The 26,732-nt window shown below is 45.4% G+C and overlaps 2 protein-coding genes across 2 annotated transcripts; one reads left to right on the forward strand and one right to left on the reverse strand.

Moving 5' to 3' along the window:
• The first annotated feature begins 1,483 nt into the window (after positions 1–1,483).
• LOC136523771 (uncharacterized) lies at positions 1,484–7,040 on the forward strand. The gene is made up of 8 exons (XM_066517336.1): positions 1,484–1,535; positions 3,986–4,251; positions 4,431–4,788; positions 4,881–5,137; positions 5,224–5,436; positions 5,524–5,616; positions 5,701–5,826; positions 6,663–7,040. Exons 1-8 carry the CDS (start codon positions 1,484–1,486, stop codon positions 7,038–7,040), a joined length of 1,743 nt encoding a protein of 580 aa, XP_066373433.1.
• Positions 7,041–14,236: 7,196 nt separating this feature from the next.
• Positions 14,237–15,156, reverse strand: LOC136523772 (tubulin beta chain-like). The gene is made up of 3 exons (XM_066517337.1): positions 14,975–15,156; positions 14,461–14,593; positions 14,237–14,395 (listed from the first exon to the last, which is right to left on the reverse strand). Exons 1-3 carry the CDS (start codon positions 15,154–15,156, stop codon positions 14,237–14,239), a joined length of 474 nt encoding a protein of 157 aa, XP_066373434.1.
• Positions 15,157–26,732: the final 11,576 nt, after the last annotated feature.

Raw genomic sequence — 26,732 nt, forward strand, 5'->3', positions numbered from 1 at the left:
GTCATGAACATCCTCACAAGGGGATACATGTCTCACATATGGCCTTGTCGCTAAGTGAGAGTTGTTCATGCTTGTACAAGATGTATACTACCACCTTGTCGTAATCATTTGAAATTTTTATGGGATGTTTATGGAGCCAAACTATGATGTTGTGTGCATCTATGCAATTTTCTGACCAAGTTTTCCTATTTCTGTCATTATTTGTTGGATTAGTGAAGCATAACTGTTAAAATACCTTAAACTAGCTAAAAAATTCTACAAACTTGCATGGACACCTCAATTTGGTGTACAATAATGAAAAAAAAGTTTCAACTAATTCTGAGGAAGTGGTCATGAACATCCTCACAAGGGGATACATGTCTCACATATGGCCTTGTCGCTAAGTGAGAGTTGTTCATGCTTGTACAAGATGTATACTACCACCTTGTCGAAATCATTTGAAATTTTTATGGAAAGTTTATGGAGCCAAACTATGATGTTGTGTGCATCTATGCAATTTTTTGACCAAGTTTGCCTATTTCTATCATTATTTGTTGGATTAGTGAAGCATAATTGTTAAAATACCTTAAACTAGCTAAAAAATTCTAGTGAAGCATAATTGTTAAAACATGCTAAGATAGCTAAAAAATTCAAAAAACTTGCATAGACACCCCACTTTGGTGTATGATGTTGGCAAAAAAGTTTCAACTAATTTTGATAAAGTGGTCATGCACATCCTCGCAAAGGCATACATGTCTAACATATAACCTAATAACTAAGTGAGAGTTGTTCATGCTTGTACATGATGTATAGTACCACTTTGCCAAAACACATTTGAAACTTTTATGTCATGATCATTAAGCAATAATATAATAACTGAAACTCTGGCAACAAAATGTACATAGAAAAATAAAATAATAATAAACACAAAAAAGTTGGAAAAACCAAAATAAAATTGCCTACCCTCGGACGCGCCAAAAGAATTTCCCCGTGTCATACCGAAAAAAGCCGCCATTTCCCCACTCCCTCATCACCCCTCGGCCATTCGTCCTCTTTTCCCCCTCACCCCCCCACCCCTCCCCACCCACCCATTTCTCCAATCCCTAGCCGCACCGCCGGAACACAGCCACCGCCGCCGAGCTGCCTCGTCGCCCGCGAGCTGCGTCGTCACCGACATCCCCCTCTCCCTCGTCACCTCACCCCTCGGCCACTCGTCCTCTCTTCCTCCCTATTTCTCCAAACCCTAGCCGGACCGCCGGAACACAACCGCCGCCGCCGAGCAGCTCGGTCCCCCACGAGTTCCGTCGTCCCCGACATCCCCCTCTCTCTCATCGCCCCATGGACCTATCTCGCCCCTTCCACCTCTTTCTCGGCCCAACCTAACCCTAACCACCGCCGTATTGTGTGTCATCGCCGCACTGGATCTGCTTCCCCGTCGAGTTGGGTTCACCGCACCGGGTCTTGTTCCCCTTTGACGACCACCGCCGACGAGCACCTGGTGGCAATGGTGGCAACAAGGGGTCAAGGTAGGAAGAGACCTGCAGAACAAGAACAAGGTAAGCGAGTCCTCTGTGCAATTACTAGTCTGCGTTCTTCAGCTTTTTATGAATGATTGTTCGATGTCTGTTACTGCTTTATTATTGTAGAATGTTTGTTGAATGATGTGCTGCCTGCTAGGCTATATCGCAAGTAATTAAAGATGTGCTTACTGTCAAAATACCAATGTCAGCTACATGTTATTGGAAGTAATCCCATGTTAGATTCTGGACTTCATTGACATGCTTATAAAACTAGTATATTGCCCGTGCTATGAAGGGCACTAAGAACTTTTGGTACAAACAATCTCTTACTCCATACATTAATTTTATCATCCGGATCACTCTGAAATACAAAGAACAGCGGTGTCAAAATTTTATTCATCCCTTGTATGCATCTTATTCCACCATACATCTTGACAAAGATTAACAATACATTTTTTAAAGACTCCTTGTAAGAAAAATAAAAGAGAAGATAGGACAGGGATCGGACAACAGTGTTTAAACTCAGTGTGTGTGAAGATTTACCTGATTGGACTATGCCATCATCATCACTTTCATCACCTTTACCATTGACCTCTGATTCTGAACCTTTATCCTCTACCTCTGCGCTCTGCATGATTATCCTCTCCTTCACTCTCTGAACAAAGAGCTCATCATTATTACCTTACTTTTGAGATCAAAGAGCTGATCAAGTAACATTTGATTCTGCAAACATATCGACCCTTGTCAAATGCAAGCCAAAACAGTGTACTGTAAAAATATATAAACCACACAGTCAGGTTTTCTACCTTTTTGACCTGATATGCTTCAGAGATATCTCTAGGTTCTCCACTGCACCGGGCACCCACGCCGCCAGCTGGGGAACAACAATGCAGGAAACAGATCTCTAAGGAATAAGGATAACATAGTAAGAAAAATCACATGATAAAAGATGCACCAAGGGTACAACTACTGCATACTGAATAAGATTACTATTTACTAATGACCAATTTTATTTGATGAACTGATAGTATTTTTTAATGCTCAAACTTCTAACAGATTAAGACTGAACAATCGACAACTTTGATATTTTTAGAAGAACAAGAAATTCTGAAACACAATTTTATTTATTTTAGGTGCAGCTACATGTCCTAAATCCTAACCATACAACACTTCATATTGATACATAAGTGTAGGTACGAATTCATTAGTAACAAAACATTCGAACACTCCGCATCATGAATCAGGGATCACTGTAGAAGAATATGCTTCCAATCTAAATGTATCACAACACAAACTGATTTTATATGGACTGCCAATTGTGCACCACTGAGATACATGAGGAAGACATTTCATGATTCACGGTATAAAATGGGCAAACAAATAAAACATACATGTTATTGGAAGTAATCCCATGTTAGATTCTGGACTTCATTGACATGCTTATAAAATTAGCCGACATGCTTGTGTAGTTGTGTGTTTGTGCTGCTAGAAGTTGAGCTCAGGGTAGGACATATTGTACTGTTCCATTAGAAATTTACACCAACCAGTTCAATGGAGACAAAAGCTAGGCTTACATAGCTCTAATTTGTGATGGACTACCTTCCTTCTCACCTGCATATCTTTATCCTTGCATAGCTCTAATTTAGTAGAGAATGCAATAGTTTTAACCAGTTTAGAACAGTTAACTACTAATGCTGCCAACTGGTATGAAGTCCATAAAGAAACATTTTCTCCAAGTATTTCACTGAATAATAGGATCTAAGCTTCTGCTATTGATATTTGCTCATGAATCATTTGTCTATTAGCAAGTTCAGTTGATAAATCAACACATTTGATTATCCTTCTTTATTTATGGACTGTTCTTTGCATTATACTACAACAATTGTGGGAACTCATTTAGTCATATGCAGCTGCATAGGGTGGCCTTAGCACTAGACTTATTAAGCTTATTTCAGATTTATCTTGGCATTTATGTTTTAGGAAATCAAATTCTTAGCTATCACTAAAAATATATAATTGCATACTGGTTGCCCAACTATACTTGTGTAGGCATACTTGTTGCAGAGTTCCTGATAGGTATACTTGTGCAGGCATACCTGAACAGAATGATAGAATCAGTAGTTAGAGAGGCAATGTGCAGGCATACTTGTTTAATATTTGAGAGAAAATAAAAGATATTATGATCTATGCCCGCTGAATCATTTAGTACATTAGAACAAACTTATTTCTTGCTGTTTCAGTTCACTTTGGTAGCTCTGAATTTTTTCTAGCCATATGCCTATACTGCATGTTTCATATTTCAGTTCCTGATCATTATCATTTATCAGCTCTTAGCTGTTACCTTTTACTTGTTGCCTATAACCTACCACCTCTTATCCCTTAGCTCTTCCGCAAGCACTACTAGCTCCTACCTCTTCTCTATCTAGCATCTATTATTACTACTCCTTTTTATTCTCTAATAGACACAATCTGCTTGTTCTTTTAAGAACCTCAAAAAACTGAATATGAGAGAAGGCGGGATGAACAAGTGGTGGCGAATCAGAAGGCGTTTGAAGCGTTCGGAATCCTAACAATATCTAGTGAACTTAGTAATTCTTTTCCTCAATCTGCTACAAAGAAGGGGAAAACCTCAGCAAACAAGAAAACAAGTAGTGAAGATTCGGATACATCGGAGTATCTCCTTGAAAATGATGATCAAGGAGATAGTGATGATGATGAAACTGAATCTGATGCGCAGCCACAACCCACTAAGGTGCTTCTTCTATCTTCAAATTACTAGATGGGGAATATTTGCATCGCATTTTAATGTTTTTAATCTGTTCTTTAATGTATGCCCTTGCTTTTTAGATACATATTCTTTCTTTCATACCTGTTCTTTAATATATGCTCTTGATTATTAATGCACATGACTTACTTTATTTTTTTCCATAGTCTCCTTCAGGGCCTAGACGGAAAGTCCTCGCTTCAAAGAAGAAGAAGGCAGGTCCCAACATGGCGCCGGGAGTTAGGGTTAGTAAGAGAGTGAGGGCACCGGAAGGTTCACAGGTGCAACCCCCTAGGGCCCTATTCAGATCATCAAAAAGGCTTCAACTTTCAGCGAGAGATGGGCAGATTGAAGATGATCATACAGATGGTCATGATGAAATACCACAAAGGTCTTCTACAGGTGCACAGGAAGACAGTGGAGCTGGTGGTCAGGACATTACAGCTGCAGAGGAAGATGGTGGAGCTGGTTTTCAAGACATGACACTTGCTGAAGACAATGTAGCTGGAGAGGAAGGCACTGAAGGCAAGTTATTTTTTCTTTGTCATTGAAATAGGTCATCTTTTTTGCTGATTTCAATGAAACTAAAGCATTTAAATGCAAATTATATGTTGTAGCTCCTGCACTGAGAGCCCCAAGGAGACCCAGGCCACCCACCAAGGGATCTCAGCTAGACAGGATGACAAAAGCTATGGGAAGGAGAATGCCCATAGCTGTTGCTGAAGGAAAAAGAAGGCCTCATGAACCTGTTCAAGCAGCCAAGTTTGCATCTGAGGCTGGTGTCATCATTCGGGATAAGGTTCCTGTCCTACCTCATTGGAAATTATACAAGAACGACGATGAACATTACAACAATTTTGTGGGAAAGCTCTCTGTAAGTGCATTACTGTTTTTATGGTAAACTTGTATATCTGCTTAACCTGAATTGACTAACTAAATATGGAATTGTCAAATGACTAGGGGCGCTTGGCCATTAACACTAACGACAAGCCAATAGAGGATGCTTGCACCGATATGCTGCGCTCTGGGGTGCGACAAAGGCGTTATCGGCTCAAGAAGAAATACTTCAATGGTGTAAGTGCAAATGAGATTAGGACAACTTCTCCAGTTGAATGCATGACTGATGAACAGTGGAGGGAACTAGTTGCAAAGTGGTCTCATCCAAAGAACATGGTATGGGTATATTCTTTCTCAGTCAGTTTCCAGTGGATCTTATCATTTTTAACCTATGATCTCATCTCACATGTCATTCTCCTTTAGGAAACAAGTGAAAAGAACAAGACTAATCGCGGTAAAGTCAAGTATCATCAGACTACCGGCTCTCGCAGCTATGTGGCACACTTGCATGCATATGTAAGTAACTGATTCTCGACATAGCACTGACTTTGTATCATAAGACTGACAAAACTTTGCTGTAATTGATTCTCTATGAAACAGAAGCATGGGAGGAACAATGCAGAGCCCAGCACAGCGCAAGATGAAGAACTTGATGTGGTGGAGGCCTTCGAGACATGCCATACCAGCTCCAAACATGGTCTAAGTGAACCAGCAAGAGAAGCATTGGTAAGTCCCGACATCTGTTTCGGTGCGCCATTTTGTCCATTAATTGGATAGCATGTCCATTATTAAAATGCATCCTGTTTGGCGTATGTGTTCTACACTTTTGCTATGCTGTCCTGAAAGTCTGACATGGATACATTAAAATGATTTGTGATTGATTCAGGATTCTTTTTCTCTCAATTATATAGACTGCTGTGAAATTTATCTGCCTTCTCTTATTTACTGTGGTTGAGAAGATCAATAATAAATGGAAATCTGTTATTTGGGAGGTTGATATGTGAACCATTAAGTCCCCTGTAATTTTGCTCAAGTGCTCATGTTCACTGAATGAGAGAAAAAATACTAAGAACATGAAATTTCTATCTCTTTGCCCCAACCATTGCTCATTAAAGTATAAATTGTTTCTTCTGTACATTGCTATATCTAATTAAGCTGTTCCTTCATTATATGTATCTATCTTTCTACTCTGCCATCTTGGTTCAGTCTTTCTACAATATGCAAGTATCACTGTGCATATTATGTTGTCATCCGTTTAATGCTGAGCTGAAACATGAACTGAATATGCAATTATCACTGTTTAATGCTGACCTAAAACATGAACTGAATATGCAATTATCACTGTGCATATCTATCTTTCTACTCTGCCTGCCTGCTCACCTCAAATGCTGACCCCAAACATGAACTGAACATTTTAATTTACCTTACTTGACTGCAAATAAGATTCCATTTTGCTGATAACAAGCTGATAACAATCTGCAAATAAAATACATCTTGTGTGATATTTGCACCTCACTTTAATTCAATAAGTATGAACTAATGATGGCTCATTGTTGTTTCAGTCCAACATGGAAGCTTTGAGGGCAGCACCTGTTGCTGAAGGAGAGACAGTAGTATCCAGTGTGCAGGTTGTGTCACAGGCGCTCTCCAAGAACAGCTCAAACAGTTTCCTGAAGAATGTTGGCATCAAACCAGTGGCATCCTCCAACTCAGCAGCATCAAAAGAAGAGCTTCGGGAACAACTAGCAGCTGAAGCTAAGGCTGCTGTACAAGAAGAAATCGATGAGCTCAAGAAGAGAACTGAAGAAGCTGAGGAAAAGATGGAGAGGACACAAAGGGAGATGGAGGATATGAAGAAGCTGGCAGAGGCAAACCAAAAGGCAATGGAGGAGAACAATGCGCTGCTCAAGCGTATCTTGTCCCTGAATTCTTCGAGATGAACCGTTGCCGCTGGCCTGTGCTACCAAGGCCTCTGTGTTGCTGCTGCTGGTGCTTGGCAAGGGGTCTGTGTTGCTGGCTGATTTTGTTTAGTCTAAAACCTATGTTGCTGGTGCTTGGTAACTTTATATTATTAGTTGTGATAATGTGAACTGAGATCAATCTAGAACCTGGAATGTGATGTCAAGTTAGTTATATATGAACTGAGTTTATTAGTGTTGAGTCAGTTGTATGGTGACTGGATTGCTGGATCTATTAAGTTATGGAAGCATTTGGTCATTTTAATATTATTTGCATTTTATAAAAAAAGTAGCATGTGCATCTGTGATGAAAATTCTAGGTTCTGTGATGATATTGCAATGTGATCAGTGACGAAAATTTTGTTTTCTGTCACCTTATCGTAATTTTAATCTGTGACGAAGATTCTGGGTTCTGTGATGAAAATGTAAACCACTCACAGGAAGCCACGTGGACTAATCATAGCGTGCCATGTGGCCCAAAAAAGCGCCATGTGGACCCACCACGTCACTGGACACGTCAGCTGGCCACGTCACCTGCCACGTGGACGTGCCACGTGCGCAAGACACGTCAGCTGCCAGCGTGGCAAGCGCCGTTTGGTAACTTGACGGAGCAGCATGTTATGACGAAAACCTAGGTACATCAGTGACGAAAAATCTTCGTCATTGAATGATATCCATTCAGTGACGAAACAAGACATTTCGTCAAAGTTGTTGATCAATGACGCTCATTCCATGACGAATCTGTTTTCGTCACAAGTTCGTCATAGAAGAACTTTGGTGATGATTTTGGAGTCTTCCGTGACGAAAGGGGAGCGTCATTGATGAGCACTTCCCTAGTAGTGTTCGAGCACTAAGGAGCGAGGAGTTCCCGGCGTCGCTGGCGATGACCGAGCACCGAGGAGCAAGGAGTCCCCGGTGTCGCTGGCGATGTCCGAGCACCAAGGAGTGAGGAGTCCCGACATCGCTGGCAATGACCGAGCACCGAGGTGCGAGGAGTCCCTGGCGCCACTGGCGATGACCGAGCACCGAGAAGCGAGGAGTCCCCGACGTCGCTAGCGATGACCGAGCACCGAGGAACGAGGAGTCCCAATCGTCGCTGGCGATGTCCGAGCACCGAGGAGCGAGGAGTCCCCGGCGTCGCTGGCGATGTCTGAGCATCGAGGAGCGAGCAGTCCCCGGCGTCGCTGGCGTTGTCCAAGCACCGAGGAGCGAGGAGTCCCCGACGTCGCTGGCAATGTTCAAGCACCGAGGAGCGAGCAGTCCTCGGCGTCGCTGGCGATGTCCAAGCACCGACGAGCGAGGAGGCCCCAGCGTCGCTAGCGATGTTAGAGCACCGAGGAGCGAGGAGCCCCCGGCGTCGCTGGCGATGTCCGAGCACCGAGGAGCGAGGAGTCCCCGGCGTCGCTGGCCATGACCGAGCACCGAGGAGCGAGGAGTCGCCGACGTTGCTGGTGATATCCGAGCACCGAGGAGCGAGGAGTCCCCGGCGTCGCTGGCGATGCCCGAGCACCGAGGAGCGATGAGCCCCCGGCGTCGCTGGTGATGTCCGAGCACCGAGGAGCGAGGAGCCCCCGGCGTCGCTAGCGATGTCCGAGCACCGAGGAGCGAGGAGTCCCCGGCGTCCCTGGCCATGACTGAGCACCAAGGAGCGAGGAGTCCCCGACGTTGCTGGCGATATCCGAGCACCGAGGAGCGAGGAGTCCCCGGCGTCGCTGGCGATGCCCGAGCACTGACGAGCGAGGAGCCCTCGGCATCGCTGGCGATGTCCGAGCACCGAGGAGCGAGGAGCCCACATCTCACTGGCGATGTCCGAGCACCGAGGAGCGAGGAGTCCCCGGCGTTGCTGGCGATGTCCGAGCACCAACGAGCGAGGAGCCCTCGGCGTCGCTGGCGATGTCCGAGCACCGAGGAGCGAGGAGCCCCTAGCATCGCTGGTGATGTCCGAGCACCGAGGAGCGAGGAGTCCCCACGTCGCTGGCCATGACCAAGCACCGAGGAGCGAGGAGTCCCTGGTGTCGCTGGCGATGTTCGAGCACCGAGGAGCGAGGAGTCCCCGGCGTCGCTGGCCATGACCGAGCACCAAGGAGCGAGGAGTCCCTGGCATCGCTGGCGATGACCGAGCACCGAGGAGCGAGGAGTCCCCGACGTCGCTGGCGATGTCCGAGCACTAAAAAGCGAGGAGTCCCCGGCGTTGCTGGCGATGTTCGAGCATCGAAAAGCGAGGAGTCCCCAGCATCGCTGGCGATGTCCGAACACCGAGGAGCGAGGAGTCACGATGTCGCTAGCGATGTTCGAGCACCGAGGAGCGAGGAGTCCCCCGGCGTCGCTGGCGATGTCCGAGCGCCGAGGAGCGTGGAGTCCCGACGTCGCTGGCGATGTCCGAGTATCGAGGAGTCCACAGCATCGCTGTCAATGACCGAGCACCGAGGAGCGAGGAGTCCCCGGCGTCGCTGGTGATGACCGAGCACCGAGGAGCGAGGAGTCTCCGACGTCGCTGGCGATGTCCGAGCATCGAGGAGCGAGGAGTCCACGACGTCGTTAGCGATGACTGAGCACCGAGGAGCGAGGAGTCCCCGACGTCACTAGCGATGTCCGAGCGCTAAGGAGTCCCCGACATAGCTGGCGACGTCCGTGTGGTGAAATGTGCCCACTTAGTCCTCGAGCACGAAGAATCCAAGGGCCGAGGAGTAACCGATGTAGCTGGCGATGAAGCACGAGTGACGAACAGTCTGGTCAACTGGTCGGCGGCGAAGTGAACATTAAGTAGAAGCAACCGGCGAACAGTCCGATCAACTAGTCGGCGACAAAGTCTATGAACCTAGCTGTCCGATCAGTTGATCGATGGCGATGTCCGAGCACTGAGGAGCGAGGAGTCCTCGGCATCGCTAGCGATGTCCGGGCATCGAGGAGCGAGGAGTCCCTGGCGTCGCTGGCGATGATCGAGCACCGAGGAGCGAGGAGTCCCTAGCGTCGCGGGCGATGTCCGAGCACCGAGGAGTCCCCGGTGTAGCTGGCGATGTCCGAGCACCAAGGAGTTCCCGGCGAAGCTGGTGAGGTCCGAGCACCGACGTAGCTAGCGACATCCGTGCGATGAAGTGTTCCCACTTAGTCCTCAAGCTTGAAGAATCGCAGCACTGAGGATTTCCCGACGAAGCTGGCGATGAAGCACGAGCGACGAACAATCTGGTCAACTGGTCGGCGGCGAAGTGAGCATTGACTAGAAACGACCGGCGAACAGTCCGATCAACTGGTCGGCGACGAAGTCGATGAACCAAGCGGTCCGACCAGTTGATTGGTGGAGAAGTCCGAGCACCAGGTGGTCCAATCACCTGGACGATGACCCGGCAATACAAACATGTAGAACGAGTAGTACATGATGTAAAAATATATGAACTTCGGAGAGAAAAAGAGCGTATGTAGCTCGTCGATCAGTTGGAGCGAAGATGTATTTATATTTAATATAAACCGCCCGACCAGTTAGTGTGTAGCTGAGTCTTCAGCCCTAGCTAGCCCATAGTCTATAACGTCGAGTGCGGAGCCCGTGCACGTGCAGGAGGAACATGCATCGCTAAGGAGCCGCTGCCGACCACCCATAACACAGAGGGTAGACGCTCATGCACGTGTAGGGAGGAGCCGGAGCCAGGGCCGTCTCTGGAGGCGTCCGAGCATCAACATGACTGTTCGAGGGTTCGGAAAATCGTTTAGAGAGCAAATATGGAGAAAACAGCTCGGAGAAACATTATGGCGATTAACGAAGATTGGAGAATTTTTAAAAGAATATTAAAGCGTGACTTAGCTTTAGATAGAATGTCTAGTCGGCGACGTATGACGTTATCTGGTCGACGTTGACGGCGAGCACCTGGCGGGCGGTGAGTTGTTGGTGAAGACGACCTCGAGGTGGTTCCAAGGTCGGATCTACTGTCGCGGGGCCTGATGTAGCCAGTGATGAATCGTCGTCGTGGACCGGCATGGATCTCCACGAGATTGATGACGAGAACGTGCTGTTGATTTGAGGTCCATCTGACTCGCCATGGATTAAGCGCACACCCCTACCTGTCGCGCCAACTGTCGACAAAAGATGCTCGGCCGTCCACCGAGGGGTATCCCACGATGGCAGATTTGTCGTAGAGGTGAGCGAGATCAGAAGCGAGATGGTAATACAAGCACCAAGATAAAAGATTTAGACAAGTTCGGCCGTCAGTATGACATAATACCTATATCCTGTGTTCTGATGTATTGCATTGAGATGTATCGATCGTGATGTATCTTGTCCGCTAGGGGACCCCTACCTCTCCTTATATACTTTGGAGGGGCAGGGTTACAAGAAAAGTATCATATTTGATACTATACAATAGCTTACGGTGCACGTCGGGCAGCGCCGTACACGCCTTGATATTGTGGGTTGGGCCACCTCTGATGGTGCGGCCCATATCTTGTCTTGTGGATACCAGGGGCCATACCCCCACACAATGTGAGCGACGGGAAGCTCCATCGCTTTCACCACCGCCACAGCACCGCGCCTGCACTGCTGCTAACTATGACGACCTAGCGGGCGCGTCACGGCTACCTCTACTCCGACCCGTTGTAGCTACAACGTCACCGGCGCCTCGGCCACGACACAGTTTAGTGAGGTACATCAGTAAATCATTTTATCTAAGCTAAGTATTTATCCATCTATCTACGCCAATTCTATCACTGTGCTCTCCTGCCACCTACCAGATCACTGTGACGCGCCTAGTAGGGAGCCACGAAATTAGTATTTGACACGACGGCATCGAAATTAAATGAATGAAAGACTCACAGACAACATGGTCATCTCATCTCGTCATAAATGAATGAAAGAGTCACAGACAACACGCAGCCTGTTCGGCTGGGCTTATATGATCGTATATGATCATAGATTATAAGTTGAAACAGTATTTTTCTATCACATCAAACCAGTCAAACCAGCCAACAGTAAATAATTCATGATCGTTTACGACGAAACGAACAGGCTGATGGTCATCTCATCTTATTATTATCTGGACTTCTAACCACCTTCGTCGATACTAAAACTAGTTGTCTATACAACTCCAACCTGTCCAGCGATTGATTGGTACTCGATACGTCACCGGCCAACAGCGCGACAGGCCACCGAACCTTGCTTCTTCCAACGACTCGCACGCGCATGGCTGACCACCATCAGTACTTAATTTAAGTCATTTCGTCTTAACTCTTAATCACAGTGCAACGCCCAACTGAAATTGTTATTGTCAAGTAGGAGCGCCGTCATCAGCTCGCCGCCATCGACCTCCACGTCCGTCTTCAAGAGGCACACAGCGCGCGCATACAGTTCGGCGGCTCCGACCAGAGGTGGAATGGGCAGTAACCGGTCTTCTTGGGTCTAGTATACGACGAACCTTTTACTTATTAGTCAAGCACGTACGGCCTATGGCAACATTAGACCGTCTTTCTACCATACCAGCCTCAACACGACCCTCTTGTCGCCTAGAGATATACTCCCTCTGTCCCAGAAAAAAGACGTTATGGGATACGTGCAAGTCAAAATTTCTCAACTTTAACTAGGTTTATAGAATATGCGTGCAATATTTATATATCCAAATTAGTTTGCTATGAAAGTATATTCCACGATCTATCTAATGATACTAATTATATGTTATGAATATTAATATTCTTTTATATATAATTGATCAAAGTTAAAAAAGTTAACTTCTCGGAAAGCGAGAACGTCTTCTATTTTGAGACAAAGGGAGTATATGTGTTTCATGACCATCTTAGAGGGTGTGGTTGTTGATTATATGCCCAAGAGGTAATCATGATCCAAGAGCAACTTCAAGGACTCTCTATGTCCTTCTTAATTGCTAGGAATACAGATTTTTGTTAAAAAAAGTACCCAACAACCTCTTTAATTGGTTATTTAAATATAGTCATCTTCTAATCCGAATTTCTCGCTAGCCAAAGATAGAAAAACGAGAATGACTCTCTAGAGTGCAAAAAGGATATAAAAAACTAATGGAGACTAGAAACTTATAGAAAACGATTTCTATGTAAATGGCTTTCTAAATGGTAATTTAGAGAGTGAAGTTTAAAAAGACTCTTGGAGATGCTCTTAGAATGCTAATGGTTTTCTAGTTGGGGACGAATGAAGCGAATCTCCATGGGATTTTCTACTGGAACTTCTGCCGGGGGGTGAGGAGAGTTAGGCAATTATGGAGAGGTGGCCGAGCTATTCGAGGAACAATGTCCTCTGGTGATATGAGTGATACGGGCGTCACCGACATTGCTCGGATGAAGGACAAACGACTAGTGATTTGAGTGACAGTATATTAAGCGGTGAATTTTTTAGGCAAATCACCATATCATACGATGATTGGCCACGACTAAGAACACTAGTCTAGCCTTTGATGGAAGTTAATGAAGACGAATGGTACGCTGAAAAACAGAAGGCAACCAAAACATTTTCTCAACAGAAATAGATCGATGAACAATTACACATAATCTTCAATACAAAGATTGATAAACATTAATTTCATTACATATTCCAGATTACAACTAAATTAAACTAATCGGAATCCTCGCTGCTAGAGGATCCCTTGTGCCTCTTTGCTTGAGGCTTGTCATTGTCATCCTCCTCCTCCTCGCCCGCTGCCTCACCATAGAAGTGTTCGTTCTCTGTCATTCAGGGAGAACTCGGTGGGATGTCTTCGCTTGAGCCTGTGTCACTATCGCCCTCCCATACTTTTGTTGATCCTTCCTTGCTTTGGGAGTTGTTGTGAGGCAGCTTCACTATGTCAGATATGGTTTTTAGGGACGGCTAATAAGCATTTGTAGGGGCGATTCGGCCAGCCGCCCCTACCATAGCGTCTCTACAAATCATGTATTTGTAGGGGCGGCTCCCAGACCGTCCCTACAAATCTATTTGTAGGGGCGGCTGATGTTACCAGCCACCCCTACAAATCGATTTGTAGGGGCGGTTGGTACTGTAGCAGCCCCTACAAATAGATTTATAGGGGCGGCCTGAAAACACTAGCCACCCCTACAAATCGATTTGTAGGTGCGGCTACAGTACCAACCGCCCCTACAAATCATTTTTCCGCTAAAAAATTAAATTTACAATTCACGTTGTTCGGGATCCACTCCACGAAGTAGGACGAGTTCTTGTTCTGCACATTCAACATCTACTCGTCCACCTCCTTGGTGCTCATCTTCCCACGGAACATGGCTGATGCTGTCAGGTAGCGCCCATGTCGTGGATCAGCTGCGCACATCATGTTCTTGGCATCCCACATCTGCTGGGTCAGCTCGGGGACGGTGAGGGCACGGTACTGCTGGGATCCCTTGATGTCAGTGGTGCAAAGCCAACCATGAAGAAATGGAGGCGAGGGAAGGGTATCAAGTTGACTGCAAGCTTCCGGAGGTTAGAGTTCAGCTGGCCTGGGAACCGCAAGTAGCAGGTAACACCACTCATGGTTGCAGAGATGAGATGGTTCAGGTCACCAACTGGCAACATAAAAAAGCATGATTCAGATTCATATCTAAATGGCAGAAACAAATGCAAGAAACAGGGTAGAGAATCATGAAACGATCATCTTAGGGCATTACATTGTAGTATTCTGTAGTACAAAGCAAACTTCAAAACAGATAGTACAGTGTCAAAATGCTAGTGAGATGCATGTGCCCGACATGCACATAAATTCAATCAAGCAGTGCATGATTGCAATAACTGTGCAGCAATGGCAGACAAGGACCATGTAATTCGTTGCAGCATCACAAGACATATCCAAGAGATAGATTTGTGTCACAGGATTTCACACGAAGATGACTACAATCCACTCTTTTGCACCACGATATGAAATCAATGATCAACAAATACTAAAGTTGTGGGTGCAATGACTGAGCAAAGTAGCAATGCAAACTTATAAGTGGGTGTAGCAAGCTTCAGAGTGCGGAAGCAGATGTCGTAAAGAGCTTCATTGTCAAGGACCATACACTCATCAGCATTCTCAACAAGTTGATGAACTGAGAGTGTAGCATTGTAAGGTTCGACCACAGTATCAAACACCTTAGGTGATGGAAAAACGGAGAATGTGAGCATCATCCTATCTGGGTACTCTTCCCTGATTTTTTAGATGAGCTGGGTGCCCATCCCAGAGCCAGTACCTCCACCCAATGAATGGCAAACCTGAAATCCTTCAGAAGAAAAGGTAAAGATTATTTCAGATAGAATTTCGGAGCAGAAGCATAAATCAAACAGACAAGCAATTTTTTACACAAAATATCCAATAACCGAGATTCTAGTTGCTTTGTAGATAATAAGATGACATGAAGATGGACAAACCTAGCAAAATGCAATACCCTAACATGAACCAGAAGCAAATATCCTCTAATAACCACTAGCCAAGATGAGTTGTAAGCTACATTACTGAAATAATCTTGAGGAACCAATACATGTGAGGTTAATTGATAGTTTTTTTCAGAATGGAACTTGAGTTCACACTTTTTTTTAGAATAGGACTCAAATTATATATATTAAATTGGTAGAAATGCATCACGTGTCGTTATGAGCAAGGGGGAAAATGCAATTACTTGATTATAGATGGCAGATACAATCTGCATAAAAAACTACAGTAAAGCAAAAGCTTCAATTGTAGATGGCAAGCTATCTTTAGGTTCTCTAAAACAGGTGTGGCATGGTATAAGGCTATAAGCTAGTTATTTGCACAGCTGAACATATGCAAGACTAAAAAACTACTCTAAATTCAACTTAGCATCCATGAAAAAAATTAAAAATCTGTTCATTGAAAAGAAATCATAAAACAGTTTCAAATCCTAAAGAGAACTCCCCTGGTGCATAGAAGCTAAGCATTCTGTTGGCATGGTACCTGCAGGATCAAGATGCAATCAATATCAGTATCCTTAACACAAGTTGTAGAAGCAAAAAAATAACCTAAAGAAGGCACATATAACTAGCAGTGCGTACAAGCTAAGAATAAACTAAAGGAGATGAGCTATTTTAAAAACTGTTGCGGCAGCACTAAAGATTTTTAAGCAGAACAAAGTAGTGGGAAACAAAAACATATATGATGAACTAAATAATAGTTTAGTTACCAAATTAATTCCTGAGATGTGTAACATAGTTGCCACAGTAAGGGGTGTAAATATATGATGCAAAGTTTACCTGTAGCAGCTCAAAGAATGGTGCAATAAGGAAAGCCTGGAAAATATTGTCAAGAAGAGCTGGCGCTTGCTTCTGCAAGGAAGGCCTGTATCAGTAGTGTCAAGCAGTAGCATATGGCTTTGTTTACACAGCCCTGTATTAGTAGTGTCAAGCAGTAGCATAAGGTCTGTATCAGTAGTGTCAAGATTAAGTTACTAGTTACTTGTTCTTTATGGCCTACAACAATATAGAATTACTTTCCAGCAAGAATAAGTTGCCTAACAGTAAGTGTTTCAATCACTATAGCTAGCACAGATTTCTTTTGCAGAAAGTAAGTGTCCAGGCCAGCTTACCTATTTCAATGTATCTTCTAAGGTCAATAACAATAATTACTTTTAGAAAATAGCAAAAACTTACTATTCTAACAAGGTTGCATCACAAGATCAGCAGCAAAATCAACACACTATCTTCACTACTATTCTGTACATTTTTTTGACTTATAAAGGTGCTTCTAGAATGAGACATCACAAAAGAATGAATATGATAGCAACAACTAAAACAAACACACCCAGGTTCAGCTCCTGTTGAATATGTCCCTAAAGACACAGAAAACCAACTTGAGAAGGAGAACGACAGGACAAAAAAACCAGATATAATTGTTCCCAACTAATTGCACAATGGATAGTTTAACAAAAATAGTCACAAGCATACGATACTATAAGAGGAAATAGCAGATCACGTAATATCTATCAGGGATACGATAAGCTACTACTAATAAGTGATGGATCCAGATCAGGAGCATGTGATCTAGCCTAGCAAGAGTCAAGTGGGAGAGGAGTAGGGAAGGGGGTGAGGAGAGATGCAACTGGAAGAGCCCTCCCCTCTGCCAAAGCAGCCTCCGCCATCATCTGACCTCGAACCCTAACAAGAAAAAAAAGATGCGGAGGAGAAGGGAAAGGCCAGAAGGGAGAGGGGAGCTGAGGAGACTAGATCAATCTACAGATGAACTCACCTCCTCGGCGTGTTCATGACACTCCTCCTCGAGAAGGCCACCCATGCCGGTGCGCCGCTGAGCCCAGGCCAAGGCCGGTTCAGCGCCAAAACCCTAGGTCGGCGTGGCTGCGGCGCCGGAGGCCGACCGCCCAGGCCAAGGTGTTGCTCCATGGGGAGGAGAGACGGAGGCGGCGCTCGGCGGTGTCGACGTCGGCCCACGGCGGAGGCGACGGTAGAGGGTGGCGCGACAGACGCCACGGGAGAGAGCGAAGCGAGGGAAAAGCCGGAGGCGGTGTCTCGGGCTGAGGTCGAGAGGACGAGGGAGATATTTTTCTCCCCAACAGGTATATATCCGGCAGCATTTGTAGGGGCGGCTCAATCACCAGCCGCCCCTACAAATAGCAACTCCGGGGGCGGTTGGTGAGTGAGCCGCCCCTACAAATCAGACCCATTTGTAGGGGCGGCTCGTATCACCAGCCACCCTTGCTGTTCTATTTGTAGGGGCGGCTAGTGTCTGAGCTCCCGAGCATGTCAATGTAGGGGCGGCTCCATCACCAGCCACCCCTACAAAAAATTCGTCCCGTTGCTATAAACCGTTTTTTACGTAGTGCTTGAAGCTTGTCATTGTGCAAGTGGAATTTGGTTTAGTGTATAGAATTTCAGAGTGGAGAAAGAAAAGTGTTGGTTTTCAAAGTATTTGTACAGAACTGTGAGTGCCTCTTCATTTTACCGGTGTCAATGCGGATGATTGGTCACAATACTCAAGGGGGACAAACTTTCGACTGCGTGAAATCGAAAAAACATGCTGCCTAACAACCATAAATCAGGAGCAGTCAAAGAAGGGTCTCTTTCCCAGGCCGGATTAAAAGACCCCAACAACAGCGTCAACCAGTGCCCATAGGTCAGCCCTATTTGCACCACCAGTTCATCCTACGATTTGGTAGTACAAACAATATGCATTGTCGGGTACAACAACAAATTTTCGCCTCGTGTTGACATTTTCTTTCATGGCCGGTCCAATAATGCAAAGTGCGCATATGTTGTTCTAGCCTACGGTGTACCCTAATTTCACCGCCAGCTTGACCTATAGTCTGTCAATGAAATCGACCCCGGTTATTCCGATGGATCAAATGCTGAGACAACGGTGAAAAAACTTTTCACCACTGGTTCAATTGGCCCGTTGCCCTGGCTACAGAACCACCATTGAAACACTTTCACCACCAGTTCTATAAAAAATGGCAGTGATAAGGATGCGGCGATGGCCATTTGTGCAGTAGTGGTAGTTGACCTCCACCATTTGATGATATTGTCGCCATCTATGTCATCGTCATCAACAACAATATCACCAATGTTTCGTTGGATCAGCTAAGTCACTTTCATAATTGTTTCCTTTTTGTTACACATATTTTCTCAACTTACTTTCTACTAAGTTGGCCTCCAACTTAATAGAAAGTCGGGGCTACTACACATAATAGGTGCAGCATGTATACCTATTCTTAGATACCTGTATGGCATGTCCAAACTATGGAATTTTGCTTGTGCCAACAACTTATACCACTATCCAAACGCGATAATGGATCATGCCACCTGCGGCAAACACCCTACGCATAGGAGCTACTATCTAGTCAGCGAAGTACATCACACAACACAACGGAAAAAGAACATTCAAGCTTACACTCCAATTGATTCCTCAAACCACATAGAGGCTCGAGTGCTACAACTGAATGCAGGTCCCCCTCCATGATTCCTCGGTTCTTTGACACCACCTATATTGGGCACTTAATGGAATATGCCTTGATAGTTTACCTTTTGGCTAGTGTATGTGATTAGGTTCAAACAGTCGTCCCAAACGATGGGACTGCTTAAGCTGGTGTGACCAAACCTAGAGCAATGGTAGCACTCATAGTGGCTATGCCAACCAGTCCTTAACAGTGTTGCGTGTGTGACTCAGAGACTACAGTGCTTGCATGAGCTCCTACTAGGATTGTTGCGAAATCCCTTAGGAGAACTCAGAACTTCCAATCATTTCGGACCAGTAGGTGACTCACGATCTGACCAGGAGTTTGTGGTGTGCCCCAAACTAGGACTACGGAGCCAGTGCTTAACGATGAGCACTCAGACGACACTCGTTTCTCCTATTTGCATCTCGATGAGCATATATAGGCGTTGTTGTTCGCAATGGCAAAACGTCTATTGCTCATTAACGGTATTAGTGAATGACTTCGTTTGATACTTTATTACACTCAGATGTGTACGATCACAAAGACCTTTGGAGGACCTTGGCATTACACTCTACTGCGGCTTGACTAAACATCTTTGTGGTGTATGCTAGTCATCCACGGCATGACTCGACGTCCTGACAACATTTCTCGATCTCCCACGGTGCGACTCAACATCACCACGACATCTCTCATTATCCCATGGTGTGACTCGACGTTCCCACGACATCACCTGAGTCAGGTCATGCAACCATTGGCAATGACAACCACAATGACTGCTCGGGCATGCCGTCGATAGGCTCCCCAAGCCTATCTAGCTGCCTCTGACCATGCCTCCGACCACAACCACTTGGACATGCCACCGTCAATCCTCATTCAAATCATCATTGGATGTGCTCTTTGTGTGCTCGGGATTAGAAGACAACAATAGCTTCAAGTTTACCCCCAACAAATTCTCTAAATTGGAAGCTCATGCAAACCTAGCCAATTACGACTACAAAAAAGAACTCGAGTTAATGACATCCAAGACACTCGAAGCACTCGAACGCAGAAGGTGCTTGCACTCAAACTTCAACATTACGAACGCAAGGTGCTTGCACTCGAACTTCAACATTACGAACGCAGAAGGTGCTTGCACTTGAACTTCAACATTACGACTAAGCCTCTGCCCGATTCTCTTAATTGCATGAAGGCACTATCATTATATTGGTACCCGATACCCTCGCATTAAGGAAAACACCCAAATGGGTCAGGGTGCAGCGAGTAGGCAACGTGGGAGGCAAAAACTGGACATGATACCTCATCTACTTTTTGTGGACAAGACATACACTATGTTAGAATACCCCATCACTGCCGGTTCAAAATACCCCATCACGGCCGGATTTTAAACCGGCACAACTATACCGACAGTGATGAGGGTAAGCTATCACTGTCGGTTCCTACAAACCGGTAGTGTTCTTCAACTTCACTGCCGGTTCTTTACACAACCGGCAATGTTCATTTGCACCAACACTCTTGGTTCATAAGACCACCCGGTAGAGCTCAGTTCCAACAACACTGTCGGTTTGTGTTTCAACCAGCAGTGTTGTAGTAAGAATCACTGCCGGTTAGTGACAAGAACCGGTAGTGATGGCTAAGCCACTGCCGGTTTTGTTGCTAACCTACAGTGATGTTTACGACAACACTGCCGGTTTTCTGATAACCGGCAGTGATGTCACGTTCGCATTTTATTGTTTTATAATTGATTTTAATTTATATTTTTTTATGGAATCGGGTTTCGCTTTATATACGCTACGTAGATGATAGGTACATCAATATTAAACATTACAAATGTTACGGTTATAATTCAAATGTTCTTATCCACATCTCGATCCCTTAAAATAAAAAATAAATATTCTTGGACTTCACACATGCTTCTCAGACTTCTTACAATAATCTGGCGAGCCGCTCTGGGCCATACTGGTCCTTGTACCTCACGTATTGTGTAATGAAAAATACTCCATCTTTTTCCAATACCTTGGCTAAGATGAATTTTGCGAGCTCCGATTGCAGTGCGACGATCTCCATGTCTAACAGCCTTTGGTGGTTATATTTTTTGCGCCATCGTTCAAAAAAGATGATATCCAAAGAGGAACATTAAATTATTTTGTTGAATTATTAACAGACATAAATGAAATGGGGATTATACACACCAACTTATCGGCTTCTTCCGATTTCCCGTCGATGTAGCGAAGCATTGCCCACATTACATAAAACCCACATTCATTGTTTCCCGTCGGCTGTGACAGGTACTTCCCCTCCATTTCGACAACCTTGAATGGGACCGGCGTCCCACCGATGTCTTCTTCGGACACTAAGCAACATTAAAGGGAGAAACATTAGAAAGCGGTATGTGTGATTAGAAAATAATATGTTCTTAGGATCGCTTACTAATTCAGCACTGCCACCAGTGCATCCAGATGATGAAATGGGTTTTTCTTCGAGTCCCACACCTCGATCAGATTTTTGGCAAGATTGACACAAATAAAGACGAAATGGTTGCTATAATCACAGAATCCTAATTATCGAATAATCTTACCGAAAAAAGAAGCATAAAATTAAAAGCCGAGAACACATACTCGCAGTTGTAGTCTAGAAGTATGTGGGTTTTCTTCTTCATCATGAATTCGTCAAAAACAACAATCAATCTCTGTTTTAGGTCTTCCACGTCACATCCATAGAGGCCTCGACAAGTCCTCTCATTGACTCGCAAGGGGTCCAAGAAGCCTATGTAATCCCATTTGCTTTTTAGAATGCAAAATTTTGCTATACACCTACATAAAATCATGGGAAGTGCTCAAAAGTTAACAATTTATCTCGAGAGAGTAGTTAATTATAATATTGTGCGTGTAGGGTACTTTCATAGTCCACAGCGTCAACATTTGAACATCGAGAAAGCGTTTCTAGTATAGCTGAAACAAACACTCACACTCGACATCGAACTTCTCTTCTCCAGGATAATGAAAAACATATGGTGAACTGATGGATGGTCAAGCTTAATGAAGCGCTTGCGCCAGGCCACTTGAGAGCCCTTGTTTTGATCAAGTTTTAGCCTGTCTTCCACTACGGGGTACTCAATGAGTATCTTGTTAAACTTCTTATCAAGTGTTATGTCAATAGTGACGTGAGCGTACCCCAGTGGAATTGGGCGGCCATTAATTGTCCCGTCTCCCGCAGGCTAGGCCTAGCCGAGCGCCACCTTGTCCTTTGTCCATTCCTGATGGATGTACAACCTGACATTGATGGGTTCAGTGATGTCGTCCACCGGATGAGGCACATTCGCCTCTTCTTCGTCGAGCGGGGTCGATCCGCAGCTGCTGCAACCCCTAAACTATGGGTTAAAGGCAGTAGGAGTAGGGTATCTTGAAGCGTAGCGTCTTTGATCATCAGAGGCATAGGGGTCGAAAAACAAGCACATTCACCGCAAGGTGAAGTGTGCCCACTTAGTCTCCGAGCCTAGAAGTAGGTGACGTAGGCACGTGGTGCCAGGGTCTAAAAAGAATGCCAAGTTAAGTTGAGAATCCAATCGTCGTACAAGCGATACGAGCTGCACCGGCAGGTGCATCGTACCGATGTAGTCCCTGAGCTTGCAGAAAGGTGAGGTATGAGCCTTGTAGCAAGGTCTAAGTGAGAAAAAATATCCCAACTATATGCGAGTCGCCAGTTGCATGTAGTCGAGACGCGAAGGCCCCGAGCTATGGTCGGAGAGTGGTAGTACATGATGTACACCTACATAAATATGTAGAATGGTAGTACATGATGTACAAAATAATAAATTATGAAGAAAAAATCAGCGGTGAAGAAATAGCGTATGACGCTCAGCAGTCATTTGCAAATGAGCATGATGTGATAAAGCAGTTGGTGCTTTGTAAACATTAGTGTTAATGTGAAGTCTGTGTTTATACTTAATATAAACTGCCCGACCAGTTAGTATGTAGCCGAGTCTCCAGCCCTAGCTAGCCCGTTAACCATAACGCAGGGCATGGAGCCTGTGCACGTGTAGGAAGAAAAAAGCATCGCTAAGGAGCCGCTGCAGACCACCCATAGCGCAGAGGGCAGACGCTCGTGCACGTGTAAGGAGGAGCCGGAGACAGGGCTATTTCTGGAGACATCGAGCGTCAACATGACTGGTTGAGGATTTGCATTAAGTATAGTTGTATGTTATATTTAAGATTGTATACATGGACAAACGTTATTTGAAGAATAATCATGATGAGAATGTTGTGGAGAAATGTTGTAATGAAAATTACAATAAATATAAATATTAGAAGTGTACTTATCTTTGGATAGAAATCTGGTCGATGGCGATAAAGTTGTCCGGTCCTCGTGCTTTTCGGCCTGTTGTGACGGTGGTCGCGGTTGTCATAGCGCCGTTTTTCGTGGCGATCATCATTGTGACGTGGTCTGGTGGTCGAGGTGGTCGGAGCTCGGTAGAGCCGCTCGGGACGTGGTCGATGTGGTCGGAGCTCGACAGAGCCGCTCGAGACGTGGTCGACGTGGTCCGTGGTCGACGTGGTCGGAGCTCAGCGGAGCCGCTCGGGACGTGGTCGACGTGGTCCATGGTTGACGTGGCTGCTCGATCAGTTCGGTGGTTGGAGGGCATGTACCTAGTTCCATCGCATGGGGAGGCAAAAGCCCTCGGGCATGTCTAGCCGAGGTCGGGCGTAGTCGGAGATCTTCCTTGCTTGCGTGAAGGTTTGCCGAGCAGGTTGTAACCTTATTTTATCAGGCATCTCTGCTTGTATGCCTTACATGAGCGCATGCGAGCCTGATGGAGATCTAGACTATCTTCAGCTTGCATGGCACTGTAGATCACACAGCCTTTGATTTCTTGCTTGCCTGATAGCTTGCACCCGAACGTTGATGCATGCGGTGGACTAGTAGCCAACAACAACCAACATGCAAGTCCAATCTAGTCCTGCAGGGTCACGATGAACTGATGCCGTGGTTTGTAGAAGTAGTGGCCAATGCCAAATCTGCGGTAGTAGATTCTGAACGCCGATGACGCTGCTGAAGCTGGGAAGCAGATCCGATCTCGTTGAAATCTCGGCTTGCTTCCTAGGTATACGACGCCGGAGACGACGCCGCAGATAGCCGACTTGATGACGAGTTCGCACAGCGACGTCAAGCTGTTGTAAGAGCCTCAAGACGATGACTCCATCGTAGGTGAAGGACGTCGCCGCCAGAAGCTAAATTGCCACGGATGGGATTGATCTTGAGGTCCATCTGGTTCGCCATGGATCAACACACACACCCCCTACCTGGTGCGTCACTGTCGATGAAATATGGTCGGTAGTCTACCTAGGGGTATGCCCAAGGTAGTATATTATCGGCAGACAGGTGCGCAAGCTACGAACGAGATAGTGACACAAGACAGACACGAGGTTTTATCTAGGTTCGGCCGCCATGAAGGCGTAATACCTACATCCTGCATCTGATTGTATTTCTATATGTCAATGAGATCTAGATGGATCGTGATAGATCCTCATCGAGATATCAACTAGGGGACCCCTGCCTCTCCTTATATACTCTGGAGGGGTAGGGTCACAAGTAAAGTAGCATATTTGGTACTATACAATGTCTTGCGGTGCACGCTGAGCAGTGCCGTGCACGCCTTGATCTTGTGGGCCAGGCCACCTCTGATGGTGCGCCCATGTCTTGTCTTGTAGATACCGGGGGCCATACCCCCACAACTGACCTCTTGGACAACAAAATTTGCTCGACTCGCGCTTCAACGGTCGCCTCAATCCGTGCTTCCATTCTGTCTTCCATCTCTTTTAGTTTCCTCAAATACTCTGCCTCCTGTTCCGCTCTACCCCCTCGAGCGGCTCCGGTAAGTGTTAGATTCTTGGGGGAATGCTAGTTTCCAAGGAACAACACCGGTTCCTCTAGTTCGACCAGGGTGCTCCTTGGTTCTGAGTGCTTGAGTGAGCACGTCTTTCTCCCTATTAGAAGTGCGAGTCCCTTGCCTCACCTCCTCAGTTACCTAGGAGATCCTCTGGATGAGTTCGCTCATGGGTTGATTTGAGGAGCTAAAGCTCTCATCCTCGGCGTGCCATACATTTCTCCCCATATAATATAATACCAATCTGGGCTCCCAATCTGTGGTCTCAACCTCAACGCCTTCCTCAGCAAGGTGATCCATCTTTTGAAGTTCTGCTTCAAATTCTGGCATCTTTTTGGCGTAGCCACGAGAGCCGAGATGATGAGGATTCGTTGCTTTCTGTGAATTCTCCTTATTCTTCCTGCTCAGTTCTAAGTACTCCTCGGATAACCTATATTCCTTGAAATCCTGCTAGAAGTCCTTTTGCTTGCTAAACTATCTACCATCGAAATCTGGTTCTTTATTTTGGAGGACAAAATTCTTGTACAATGTCCCCTTGAAATTCTTGAAGCATGTCCCTATGATTTCTTTTGCTTTTTTCTTGACTAACTCTCTATCATACTCGGCTAGGAAAGTGAAATACTCTAGGATCTTGACATCCCATATGTAATCCTTCTCGCTTTCGGGAACCCTCCACCGGTCATCATCTTTCCCAGTCCACGTCTTGTACTTAATCGGGATGAAGTCCCTAACAAGTAACCCGAGGATAGTCTTGTATTTGGTCAAAGCTATAGGCGGTGAGAGTGGATCCCTAAATTCATCAAACTCAGTAATGTGCTAGTGTGCATTCCTACCAACAGGAATCTTTGACACGCCTCGCTTAGATCTGGCCTTCCTGCTACCCGAACCCTCTGGCTCCTCGGTCGGTGGAGGCTCCTGCTAGAGACACCAAGTAAGATACGACCCTCTCAACTGATTAGCGTGTGTGCCTACATAGTCACATGATACCAAAGTTACCTGGCCATCTTGGTGATTTTGACCTAGATCGAGCAGGCTAGACGGGGTCCATGGCTGCTCGTTCTCACCGACCTGATTGACACCGTCACCGTTTGTTGGATCATGCGGCTCTCCCGTCCTAGCGATATCAGCCACTTCTTGTTACCGATCTATTCTTCGATGATGGGGTAACAGGCGACAATGAGTCATGGCTGTGACATGATCATGATTAGTTTTGGCCACGGACAACTACTAATAGCATATGTTCATATATATATATAATATGTTTAATGCAAAGTCTAATAATAAGTCCACATGCAGCAAAGTCAAATAATAGCATATGTTCACCTAGAACAAATTCATTGTTTGATTGACCACATACAACAAAGTCCACCTACTGTTCTACGAAACTAAGCCTACATCAACTTCCAAAAAAGAAAAGCGATGACCATGGCCATAAATAAAAGCATGACATCTTTCCAAGACCAAGGAGCTATTCTCCTAATCTTCACATCTCCGGCGGGTGGCTTCTCTTCAATCTCCAGTGCCAGCGGATGCCCATGGTTTACATTCATTGGACCATAGTAGGCCGGTTGCCCATGGTTTGCAAGGTAGGCCGGATGACTATAGTAGGCCCTCAAAGCTTCAGCTTCTATGTTGTATTTTTTGTGCAAATTACCAGAGTAGCGATTGACTTGAACATAACAATCTTCCCAGGTTTGATAAATCCCAGGCATGTGACCAACATGCACTACATACCATGCCATGGTTGCCTATATATTTAAGTAAATTAGGCATGTGGTAATGGTAACTCACTGAACAAGAGTTATTATTCAAGTTATATGAGCAAACTAAATCTATTTAATGTTCTTTATCCTTGACATGATAAAAAATTAGCTCAATAACTAGACTGTTTGTTATTCAAAGATCAATATGGTATAGTAATC

Source organism: Miscanthus floridulus, chromosome 18 (assembly GCF_019320115.1).
Source record: "Miscanthus floridulus cultivar M001 chromosome 18, ASM1932011v1, whole genome shotgun sequence".
NCBI lineage: Eukaryota > Viridiplantae > Streptophyta > Magnoliopsida > Poales > Poaceae > Miscanthus > Miscanthus floridulus.

Bases quoted from the DNA above. Each gene is read 5' to 3' on its own strand.
- LOC136523772 (XM_066517337.1), bottom strand. From the start codon at position 15,156: ATGATGCTCACATTCTCCGTTTTTCCATCACCTAAGGTGTTTGATACT. The intron at 14,594-14,974 runs GTTTGCATTGCT...TCTGCCATTTAG, and splicing joins CTTGCTACACCCACTTATAA to ATATGAATCTGAATCATGCT. The intron at 14,396-14,460 runs GTCAACTTGATA...ACTGACATCAAG, and splicing joins CTAACCTCCGGAAGCTTGCA to GGATCCCAGCAGTACCGTGC.
- LOC136523771 (XM_066517336.1), top strand. From the start codon at position 1,484: ATGGTGGCAACAAGGGGTCAAGGTAGGAAGAGACCTGCAGAACAAGAA. The intron at 1,536-3,985 runs GTAAGCGAGTCC...TGTTCTTTTAAG, and splicing joins ACCTGCAGAACAAGAACAAG to AACCTCAAAAAACTGAATAT. The intron at 5,617-5,700 runs GTAAGTAACTGA...TCTATGAAACAG, and splicing joins TGGCACACTTGCATGCATAT to AAGCATGGGAGGAACAATGC.